The sequence below is a fragment of the Penaeus vannamei genome, chromosome 31 (genome assembly GCF_042767895.1).
Source record: "Penaeus vannamei isolate JL-2024 chromosome 31, ASM4276789v1, whole genome shotgun sequence".
Taxonomy (NCBI): Eukaryota; Metazoa; Arthropoda; class Malacostraca; order Decapoda; family Penaeidae; genus Penaeus; species Penaeus vannamei.
Genome location: NC_091579.1, coordinates 22157867 through 22170366, shown reverse-complemented (window position 1 = coordinate 22170366; position 12500 = coordinate 22157867). Strand labels below are relative to the sequence as shown.

The 12500-nt window shown below is 35.4% G+C and overlaps 2 protein-coding genes across 2 annotated transcripts in view; both read right to left on the bottom strand.

Annotated features, from left to right (window-relative positions):
* The window catches only part of LOC113824655 (transcription activator GAGA), a 10855-nt gene extending 1155 nt beyond the window's left edge, over positions 1–9700 (bottom strand). Inside the window, exons 1-5 of the mRNA XM_027377416.2 lie at positions 9622–9700; positions 6824–6925; positions 6309–6608; positions 2747–2854; positions 1–1795 (exon numbers count right to left, since the gene is read on the bottom strand). The exon at positions 1–1795 is cut by the window's left edge and continues 1155 nt beyond it. Coding sequence (XP_027233217.2) covers positions 1091–1795; positions 2747–2854; positions 6309–6608; positions 6824–6922 — 1212 coding nt within the window. The 5' untranslated portion in view covers positions 6923–6925; positions 9622–9700 and the 3' untranslated portion in view covers positions 1–1090. The remainder of the gene's footprint in view (positions 1796–2746; positions 2855–6308; positions 6609–6823; positions 6926–9621) is intronic.
* Positions 9701–11932: 2232 nt separating this feature from the next.
* LOC138867709 (uncharacterized) overlaps positions 11933–12500 on the bottom strand; it is a 12943-nt gene continuing 12375 nt past the window's right edge. The window contains exon 7 of the mRNA XM_070144285.1: positions 11933–12500. This exon is cut by the window's right edge and continues 762 nt beyond it. Within this exon, the coding sequence (XP_070000386.1) occupies positions 12246–12500 (255 nt within the window). The 3' untranslated portion in view covers positions 11933–12245.

Genomic DNA, 12500 nt, shown 5'->3' with positions numbered 1-12500 from the left:
TTTTTTACTGATCATATATCATACAACTGCACTTCTTTTGTGCTCAAAGTTTTTGAGGTGTTCCACCTTCCAGATGATGCTAATTTGCATATTTCAAGTACCATTGCTCAAAAAGACAAAAATAATACAATAAAAGTACTAATCTGGAGGTCTTTCCGTATATGGTTTCCGAGTGAGACTATTTTCTGCTCAAAACAGCAAAAATTGCATTCACATTTCTCTCTCAAAGAATTTAAGACAAAGGTTTGGTCAAAATTTAAAAAATAAATAAATCTAGAAACCCATATCTTTCGCTTCTATAACAATAGCATGGAGAAATAATAATAATACATCACTAATCTTAATACATTACGAATGATTCAGCATCAGGAAATGTGATTAAAACAGACCAATAATTGACATAAATCATAATAACAACACAACTTTCTACAGAATAAATCAAATGCTAGAGGTGGGTGGGTTAGCAAATGCCAACACAGCTGGGAAATGAGTGCCATCTTGAAGTCACATGCAAACTATATTTCAAGTGTGCAATTTTCTTTTGTGTTTCCTCTTATTATTTTGTTATCTATTGTCATGCTTTACTCTAATCCACTCATTGTTGTGATATAATGAACATACCTATAAAATTGAGAAAATTTTGCAATAACATCAAAGCACCACCTATGATACCCTGCAAGGGTTATGTATTTGAGGCCCATCATTCACAAAGGAAATTTGAAACTTCCCTTAACTTAATTCTAACCATGGAAACCCATAGCTATCCAGATGGTCCCCTAAAATCAGGGAATGTTGTACCAGTTGTAAATATGATGACTTTGAAACCAATAGAAAAAAACAGTAAATTTTTTTCACACTCAAAAATACATACAGATAATATGACTTCACTTTCCCAAGGACAGACTAGTGGTCTAATCTCCTGCATACAGCTGCTCAGACACAAGTTGAAGTGAATTCCCTCTTTACTCTATCTTGTACAAACCATACTAGACACTTTAGAATAACTTAAAGCTTAAACTGAGGAACTATTACCCATTTTTCTGATTCTGTTCCAGTTTATGAAGATGCAACCTTTGTTTCTAAGCTTCCCTCAAGACTTCCTGCCCCTGGAGGATTTTGAAGATGATCTTCTTCCTGGCTGCTTTTGTACTACTATTCGTTTAACACTGGTTTTTTGACTCCACTCAGTGTTCCTTTGGGACAAGCTTTCTACTGCAGGGGATCGTGATGTCCTGGGCATTTTGGAAGGTGGTTGCTGGAACAGACTGGGTTTCGCCTCTGCAACCTGGGGGGAAGATTCTTGGTCGTATTTCACTAATATTTTCTCAAAGAGTGATTCTGTCCTTGTAATGGTGACCTCCTTGGTAGGATGCACTTTCTGCTGGTGACTGATATGCAGTTCTTTATTCACTTGCTTTTCAGGACAGTATGGACATGAATAGGGTCGTGACTTTGCATGTTTTGAGGTGTGTGTTTTAAAATCATTATAATTCAAAGTCTTGTATGGACAATCTGAACATGTAAAAAATTTGTCTTCTATATGGCTTATTTTGTGATAATTCAAAAGATCTTCACTTTCAAAACATTTTTCACACTGGGAACACTTATTTAAAGTAGTGTCACCATTTTCATTGCTACTTTGCCTTTTTCTACTTTCAACATTATTATTAAAACTACTTTCCACTACCATACTGCTCGTCACAGTGTGGGTCAGTACATGGTCACCATTAGCATTCTTTACAGCTTTAAGATCAACAAGATCTTTAACTTCATTTTTTCCTTGTTCTCCAACAATCTGAAAATGAAAAATATAAAAATTAAATTTGTCTTTGTTCTCCAACTAGAAAATGGGGAAAAAAAAAAATTGCTTAGAACTTTAAAACATGAATCACAGTCTTCATTTCCTTTCTTTCACTCATTGTAAAAGTAAATTCAATATAAGTAAAAATGAGTGCAAGTACAGAAGAACTATCCAATGTGGTTTAATCTTACTGAATTTGTTTACATGCAAATGGCTTCACAGTCACAAAGGAATCAATTACCACACTGGATCTGTGTGACAGAAAAAAATTGGCTAAGGGCCAGGTATGTACAGTCATGAAAAAATCTGGCTGAGGTCCAGGGTGACGGGACTGTGTCTTAATCAAAATCATGCTGATGGTGAGGGTGACAGCAATGACGTCAATAATACACAAGATCTCAGAGGATGATTAGAAAGGGGCTCTTGGGTGATTACCACCAGTAAACGAGAGCAAAACATCCCATCAGCAGTGGATGATGATAACAATAATGATAATAATAACAATTATAATACTACTACTAATAATACCTAATAACAACAATAACAATAATAGCTAATAATACTGATGATGATGATGATGAATCAAAAACAATATCAATAATAACCAATAATTCTTGTAATAATAATGACAGTGATGATGATGATGATGATGATGATATTAATAATAACAATTATAATAACAATAATCATAATAATAATAATTACAATAATAATAATCATAATAGTAATACTAACAATAATCTATGTGTAAACAAAACTACTGAAATAAAAAAATTATCGACAGTGTATGTATCTAGCAACAATGGGCTAACATCGAAAAAGCACGACTCCAAAAGCAAATGATTACAATCTCATTTGACTAATATATCTCAGCACTGCTGCCTTGAGAACCTATGAGGAAAAAAAATTAAAATAACATTAAAAAGAAAATCATATTATACTGACCTCAACCAGTTCTCCATTTAATGAAAATTCTGCTAAACTCACAGGTTCTGCGACTTTGACTCCCTCCACTACTTCTTGTTTGATGCTTTGAAAGACTGTCTGGTTCTCCTGGGGATAATGCATAGGCCAATTATACAAAAGCATATGCAGACAAGTTATTTTAAGAAATCTTTCTAAAAGTAATATCTACAGCACAGGACCGTTGATTCAAATTATGTTTGACTATAGTCAAAGAAATATGTTAAATTAGACATCCAAAATAGTGCTTGAGTCAAGTACCTATTACACTAATGCAAACAGGAGCACAAAGAAGTACTTGGATATACACTTATTCTCCAAGTAGACACCATATAAGTAAGTGTGTTTTGGACCTAAGGAATTGTGCAAAAGATTTAGGTCCACTTTTCCATGGCACTAAGACTTAAATTCGAAAAGTAAAAAACATTGGTTACAACTGAAGTCAGTATACAATATTTGTGATGAAAATCAGAATTACCTCAGTATCAGTAAAGAACCAAAGCCAGTCAATTTTGCTTTGTGGCCTATTATAATTTTTGAGTTTCTTTCATTTGATCAATCTATTTGAAAATGTAGTCAATGATGCGCCAATTCTAAGGGCCTGGTAAAGAGAGGAAAGTCCAACAATGAAATTTCAAGCATCACCAGCATTCCATTGCATTCTTTATCTATTTTTTATTCTATAATAACATTTCAAATCTTAAAATGTCACCAAGAATCATTTATTTAATTGTTTAACACACAAGAGTAAAGCAAAGCTGAATTTCTACATTGTATAACATTCATGACAAACATATTTCCTATGACATGAGTGCATGTTTTATTTGTACTTTTTTACGCAAATATTGAGAATGGTGGACTCTGCGAAATAAATTCTTCTGTCATGGAATTCTTGCAAGACGTTTATTTATTACTATTATCATTATTAGCGCAAAAATCAAAAGGCATGAGCAAGATGTAAAGCATGAAACAATAATCTAATTTTGGTTTCACAATCTCTAATAATAATAATAATTTATGCTCAAGGTAATCAATCATCCTCTAATAAACAAATAAAAAATTCTTTAAAATCCTTTTTACAACTTTCTCACTCACTGACCATTTTCATATACATGCACTAGCCTGCATAAATTTGAAGATAGACATGTATAACGTAGAACCATAATTTCCTTTTGTGTGAGAGGTCTTTACAAAGAATGTTTCAAATTCTACGGAAGGTACCATTTTCAACTAAATTTAGAATTTTCTAAATATGTGTTAAAATGCATATGATTGCAGCTAATACAAAAATCTTTGCTTAAGAAAAATAAAAAAACAAATTTAATAAGAATTTTCAGTCAATTAGGTGTGGGATGGGGGTTGCACAGAGGCAGGGCCTAACTACAAGAGAGGTTATAATGAAAAAAGTGGAAGAAAAAATGACCTGGACCTCTGAAATACTGTTAAAATATAAACATACCTACTCAGGCATTATTTCTTAAACTGTATATACTTTTATTACCACTTTAAAGAGAGAGAGAGAGAGAAAAAAAAAGAAAGAAAAAAAAAGGAGACACCTGAAGAGGAAGAAGTGTATGAAGAGGGAAAAACAAAACCTACCTTTAAAACACTGAAGATGACCAAGTCCAAAAGATGCATTAGTAATAAAATACAGTACATTATGAAGTACCTGGGATGATACATTATTGCTAATAAGATTGATCTTGTGTTTAAATCAATCAGTTTCTGACTTCAGTACCAGTCAGGCTTTCAATTAGCTATATCTACTTATCACTACAGGTATAAGTACAGTTCAACTACCAAACTACAATATTTTACCACTATTATATCTTTGTTCTTTAGAGTATAGATAATACAATTTTATTCTAAATACATATCTTATATGCACACACAGACAAAGGGACACAAAAAGATTTTTCAAAAAAACCTGACCAAGCTGTTTGAAATAGTTAAACTCATGCCTAACTGGTCCTACAAGAAAACATCCAAATCCGGTGACTGTTATCATACATAAATAAAAGTTTTTGATAAGACTGGCAATTTTTTAAAACTATTTCATTCATTCACTTCTCATACTTAAGGTCTTTTTTGATAGCAATATTGTTAACAAAATGGCACAAGCAAGTACAACATATTTCTGAATTCTTTCCATAATAAACCAGTCAACTGCCAATTGCGTGCTTGTCCTGCAATTTCACCATATTAATAGTCTAGAACAAAAAAAAAGTTAAATCATAGGAAAATTATTACTTTAACAAATGCTATCTTTTCTTATCCAATTCTACTGGAGATAACTTACAAGGAAAATGATACATTGAGAGATCCATTGTGTTTGACTACCTTTGATGTTCCCTTGTGCTCTCTGATATACCAAGGCAAGGCCTGACTGACTTGAATCAAATCAATCATATTTCTTGTCATTCAGCCTAGGCTCAAAGTTTGATGCATAGATAATTGGACAAGAACTGAAGATTTGCCATATCAAAAGTATATTAAGACAAGTATGCAGTATCAACTTTTATGTATGTATGTTTGTATGTATGTATTGCATATTTGACACACAAAATGTGTGTGTGTGTATGTATGTTTATGTGTATATGTGTTTAAGTGTGTGTGTGTTTATGTGTGTATGTGTATATTTGTGTGTGTATGTGTATATGTGTGTATATGTACATGTGTATGAGTATGTGTGTGTATGTATGTATGTTGTATGTATATGTGTGTATGTATGTATATGTGTGCGTATGCATGTTTGAGTGTGTATGTGTATGCATGTGTGAGTGTGTGTGAGTGTGGGTGTGAGTGTGTGTGTGTGTGTATACACTGACAAATACATATGTGTGTGTGTGTGTGTGTGTGTGTATGTGTATGTGTGTGTGTGTGTGTGTGTGTGTGTGTGTGTGTGTGTGTGTGTGTGTGTGTGAGTGTGTGTGTGTGTGTGTATGTGTGTGTGTGTCTGTGTGTGTGTGTGTGTGTGTGTGTGTGTGTGTGTGTGTGTGTGTGTGTGTGTGTGTGTGTGTGTGTGTGTGTGTGTGTGTGTGTGTGTGTGTGTGTGTGTGTGTGTGTGTCTATATATATATATATATATATATATATATATATATATATATATATATATATATATAGATATATATAGATATATATATATATATATATATATATGTACACTGACAAATGCACCCCCCCCCCAGGCACATGCGCACACACACGAACACACACACACATTTTGCATCAAATATGCAATACATATATACAAACATACATACATAAAAGTTAATATTGCATACTTGTCTTGATATATGTGTATACACCCTTTATTTGTGGCAATGAATCTATGTATATAGATCCATATCAATTAATCAATTACTAAATAGTTTTCATACCTACAAGTATATCAAGCAATCATTAAACTCTACAATTCTACATCTCATAAGAAACACACACACCAGCTCTGAAACCACTCTCTTGGAGGTTACTGTCTATATTACCTAATACGCAGTACTTGTGTCTAGCTATGAAAAAATAAATGCTGCATTGTAATTACCACTTGTACTTGGTTTTCAGGGTGGTCACTTGTATTCATGAGGCCCCTGATCCTCAGTTCTTGTGCAACTTCTAATAGCCGGTCAAAGTCCTTGCCATGCACTTCTGCCTGGCCGAGATACATGAAGTCAAGCAACTTCTCTAATGCCTCAGAAGGGATACCGGCAAGAACAATAATGGGATGTTTGCTGGGGATGTGCTCAAAAAGCTCTTCAAAGTATGAGCTGCACATGGCCAGAACAAACTTATGAGCTGGATAGTGTTTCTTGTTGCAGACTAAGGTCACATCTGCAAACTGCTCCTGTAAGAAGATTTTACACATTAACCAAATATATCAAATGCATGATGTTTTCTCAATTACTTCTTAATGGTAACCGTTCTCTTCTGGGGAAAAATATCAACAAGAGAACCTTGAAAATAATCATTTGATTGGAAGGGGGGATATTCACTTACTATTTCAATCCCTCCCTCCCCTTTTGTCCCTATGCAAGATACAGTATAATTTATCCAAAATACCTTATAACGCAGAGCTGTAATCACTCTCTGGAGAACTTGCAGATGATCAGTCCACGATAAGGAGAAATCAGAATCCTCGTAGTCCTCTGCCATTTTCATGTACTGAAAGAATGCTGTTATTAAGTTATTTTGAAACAGCTTGACTTTGTTCACTAAGACACTATTCTAAAGAGAATGATGACAAATCTTCAAATGGAAAATATTTATATTATTGATATAATAAGCAGGGAACAATGATATTTCTTCCTATACTTCTCTGATACCACTTACTTCATGCTATAGGAAACTTCTGTACATCTACAGAAAGCCAATATCTTTCAAACATGTATATTCTGCCAAGAGAACTTGAAGACCTCTCAGGCATTTTTTTCCTAAAATAAAGAACTCCCTAGAGGTCTATCTTGCCTAGACATAAGAGATGGAGGTCTGCTTGCCTATGCTACAGCAACATAGATACAGAGGCTATGGTGGCCTGATCAACAAAGTGCAATATAACATTAGCTTTGGGTAGGTTAGTTCTAGAGTTTAGATTTCCATACAGTCAGTTTTTATAACAGAAAGCCAAGAAGTCATGATATTCAGAGGTTGCACAATCCTGTTTTTGCTAAACTAAATTACTGCCTCTTAATGTTATTGTGAACATTTAATACTACTTCCCTATAAAGAAATACTGTGTGACTTGCTCTGTAGAACCATTTTCTTTCAGAAATTCTGACTGGCCAGTATTCTTTAATTTCACTATATCAATTAAGATGTTTACCCTGCAATATTTTGTATACATTGTATACTTCTCCTGTCTAAAAGGGCTGATGTTGTCAAAAGTGTGGGACACCCACACATGTAAACAAATGTTAATAACTTAGAAAAGATGGTTAATCTTTGTTGTGGGCACATTAAGCAAAGGCAAATTGAAGATGATATTCTTATAGAGAACAAAAATTGGAGTCATTGGTACAAGAAATAATTTGCAGATATGAATGGTAATGCCACAAATTAAGGAAAAAGATTGTGGAAAGCTCTGCACACAGTCTGAGTCCCCTTGGTGCTCCTGAGTTTCAGCTCTGCCTTGTTGTGAATACAGAGAAGACAATGTTTGGGAGGGGGGGTTGAGGGTGGAGCCTCCAATCAACCCTCCCCTCAGGTAGTCACCAAGTCATGGTAACCTAGATTGTTACCAATTGGGGACTTGCAGAAAGTTTTTTAAAATTGTGTGAGGGTCGACCCAAAGAATATTCATAAATACAGAAATATTGAATAAAAATGTAGCTTCAAGATCAAATTTCCTTTCTTCTGGACACCATAATCTATGTCCACAACAGCCATGAGAGGGGCCTGCCAGCACTGTGTCGTTTGCACATCCATAATCACTGAGATGGCCGAGCGTGGAGGGTGCTCACACACTGTGAATGATTTCATGTGTGAAATCACCATAAGCCAGAATGCCTTGCTGTATAGGGATAGGGCCTGTACTAGGTGTGGGCAGCCAGCATGCCTGGAACTTATCAAGAAAAGGTTTAGGTGTGATAAGGCCATGGCAGTCAGGAAGCAGAAGAGGAAGAAATATGGCTGGTCTGCCTCATTGTTCATGGGTTCCATCTTTGAGCAAACTCACCTCAACTTTGAGACCCTGCTGATCTTTGTGACCTACTTCGTCCAGGAGAGGTTCACATACCAGTTCAAGCTGCACGAGCTGGGCCTGAGCCCAGTGAGCTTCACTGACTGGTCGATTTTCTACTGAGAGGTGATGGTTCACTGGGCTCTTGATCAACAGGGTATGATCATGGGCCAGGGAAGGATTGTCGAGATATATGTGAATACTTCGCAAGGTGCCTGAATCAGTGCATTTTCCTCATGCACAACCAGGACCTGAACGTGAGGATGCACCACTTCCTGTGTGCTGCAGTGTCACTCTCCTCCAGCCTAGAACCAGCTGCTGAATGTACCCCACCTCCGTCACCTTCTTCAGCATTAATCAAGTTGGTACATTATAAATCCAAAGTTATCTATTACTGTGAACTACATGTGCGAGGATTTTTTGTTTCCTTGGAAAGGGTAGGCCTAGGGGATGGTAGCATTATGTTACGTGTTATTATTCTTATTTCACCCTGTAATATCCCTGGTCCCTTTCATACCCTCCACTGCTATTGAAGACAAGCTTCTTGCTAATGAGAGGCTTTCTGTGCAATAAAATCTATATATTTGGATAATAGAGGGTGAGAAGCATCCAATGATAACAATATCATCCTGATCCATTAGGCAGAACTATTGTATAAAATTACCCAACTAAATTGAGTATATGAGATTGAGATTATTATTTGCGAGTTCTAGATTGTTGAGTTATACCATACAAGACAATAGCTTGTATTCTACATTTACAATGCTTGATGTCTGTAAAAGCTGAGTATTCCCATACCATCACCACTTGAGCTAATGCCGCCCCTATAGTTGACTTCCAGGGACAAAAAGTTACTGTTAAGACCTATAGGGTGAGGATACTGATGCCAAACACGTTAGTCTCGGCAACAGAGCTTCTATATAGAACTGCTATCAATTGCAAGTGCTGTTTATCCTGTACTTTACGGCTATCCAAAAATGTAATAAATACTGCAATAACTGCACGTAATCCTCGTAATATTCTGCGAAGATGCTTCACAATTTACCCAAACAAGAGCAGACCAACACTCCCCGCCTCATATATCGCAGCCAATCAGTCTACAAACCAATTACCTACTCTGTGGGTAATTCACCATCTAAATCTAACACACAATTGTTGCTACATGATGACATGAATTTATTACCTCACAAAACGGCAAATGTATGCAGGCGTAAAGCAGATGGGTTTGTTGTGATACACGTGCTTCCCTCTGGCAGCCGCTTGAGTAACTATGTGGGAGAGGATTTAAATTTATTCTCACCGTCCTTTATATATAATACTCTTATTTGTGACATCAATTCCCCCCTTTCTCCTCCTCCTCAGCATCACCGTAAAATACTGATGATAAGGTTACACTTTACGGTATGGGCGTATTAAGTTAAGTGAAATTAAAGATGATAATTATGTAAAGGACAAAAGTTGCAGTCGTCGAAACAAGCAATAATCTGCAGATAGGAACCATACAAACGATAACGCCACAAATAAAGTTAAAAAGACCGCTCACAGCTAAAGTCCATTTGGTATTCTCATGTTTTGGCTCTACGTCGCCATGCATACTGAGATGCAGACAATGGCAGAGTCCCCCATTAACTCCTCCCTCGGGAAATTACCGAAGGGCACGCCCAGTCAAGGCAGCTTAGATTGCTGAATAAATTTTGTGACGTAGTGGTAAAGAATTACCAAGAACAATGATTATAATAATGATAATAATAACAATATTATGATGGTAATGATACTAACAAGAATAATTATAATAATAATAATTATGATAATAACAATAACATTAATAAAAGTGATAATAATAGTATCAGTAATAATAAAGGTAATGACAATGATAATAGTGATAATGATAATAACGATAATAATAATGACAACAATAATAATGATAATAATGGTAATACTGATGATAATGATAATAATAACAACAAAAACAACAACAATAATAATGATAATAATAATAGTAATATTGATGATAATGGTAATGATATTTATAATACTAATAATAATGATAATAATAATAATGGTAATGATGATACTACAACTAATACTAAGGATAATGATAATTATAATAAAAACTTCGATACTGATAATGATACTAATAATGATGATGACAATAATAACAATGATAATGATAATGATAAGGATGATGAGGATGATTTGACTCAGTGGGCAATTAGGAAGGGGCTCTTGCAAAATTAGTGCCAGTAAACGAGAGTGGAACGTACCACCAATGATAATGATATAATGATAATGATAAAATGATTAATAATAATGATAATAACAATTATACCTAACAGTAACAGTAACAGCAACAATTATAGTGAAAAAGAACGACAATAATTATTATAAGAATTATTATTATTATGATAAAACGGATAATGATAACGATAACAATAACAATGATAAATATAGCTAATGATATTGATGATGATGGAGATGATTATTATCATCAATATCTTTTCTATTATCATTATTGTTACTATCATGACTGTGATTGTAATAATAGCAATGGTGAGAATAAAAATGATAATGATAACAATAATGTTAATGATAACAAAAAGGATGATAATGTGTGCCATACCTGTTTGTAATTCATGTCATCGGACCTGGATTGCTGCATGAAATGGTTCTGTGAGATGTAATGTCCAAATGTTCGCTTAAATTCCTCACTTCACAACTTGCAATGCATTTTCCACCAACATTCCACTCTGGCCGAGATTCAAGCCGAACTATCGCTTTCACTTCTTCACTTCGTTTTAGTCATTCTCATATGAATTGATTTAAAATATTTGAAGATGAAAAAAAAGAAAAAAGATTTAAAAAAAATATTCATCTATTCATTTACTTGAAATTCAGTCAAGATATTTCAGATCCATGGACTGAGGTTTATCAGCTCAGCTCAGTACCCCTTTGCGAGAGGTTCTAGTGATGCGTGAGATTTAAGAAAGGGCCAAAGTCTCTATACTCCCTTTGCTTATCACACGCTGACCATGCTAGGCGATCAGAATGGACATGTTGAGGGGCTCCGGTATGCAATAATGTACGTACAAAATGCATAGCATGGGTGAGACTATTTGCTTGTAGGTTCTACACGCTTAATAAAGTCTTTTATGCCATTATTTCTAGTTACCAGCCCATTTATTGAATTCATCACTTTTACGTTTGGACGGCATCTTGGAATTTTCAAGATTGGAATCCTATTTGGCATATGCATACTTCTCTTTATGGTGTGAATCACAAGGGAATTCCCATTTTATAGCAATAGAGTTTCTGCATCATTTCTTTTGCAACATTTAAACAAACTCGATGTTACGAACAAATGTGGCAGTAACGTCATGAAGTATAGTCTTGAATATTTGAAATATTCGTGGTCTGTTCACAAATACTGTACAATCTTTCCTTCAAGGAAGTAACTAGAATAAGAAGATAAATGAAAGGAAAAGAAAATAACAAAACACTTTATTGGTGGACACTATACTTACTCAAAGTGAACAGACAAACATTCAAACAGACAATGTAAAACTGAAGACAGGCAGGCATTTTCAAGATTTTAAAATTTGGACTTGTGAATATCCAAAACCATTTAGACATCTAAAAACAGAATCATATGGAAAAGTAAAAAATAAATGATAGGAAAAATTAAATGATGATAGAAGGAAAATGGGGAAAGACAATTTTCCTAAAAGGGAAAGAAACGGAGAGAGAGGCGTCCTGCCCGTTCGCAGCAGCAGGGCGGCTGCGGCGGCATCTGGAGGCAGCTTCCCGCCATCAGACGTTGGTCCCGAGCGTGTCGGCATCGGACTCGGAGATGCAGGTGTACTTCGTCTGGAAGTCATTGACGCTGGCGCTGTGGTGGCGCGCGAGGGCGCTGTGGGTGAGCGCGGCGTTCGAGCGGTGAATGGTTCTTGAGCTTCCCGTTTTACTGGCTTTATTCGTGTGTCTGGAGCGCCGGTGTGGTTCCGGGCTGTAGGAATACTCGTAAGGCGGGCAGGGTGAAGCTCCTAGAGGATGCGTAGACCTCCT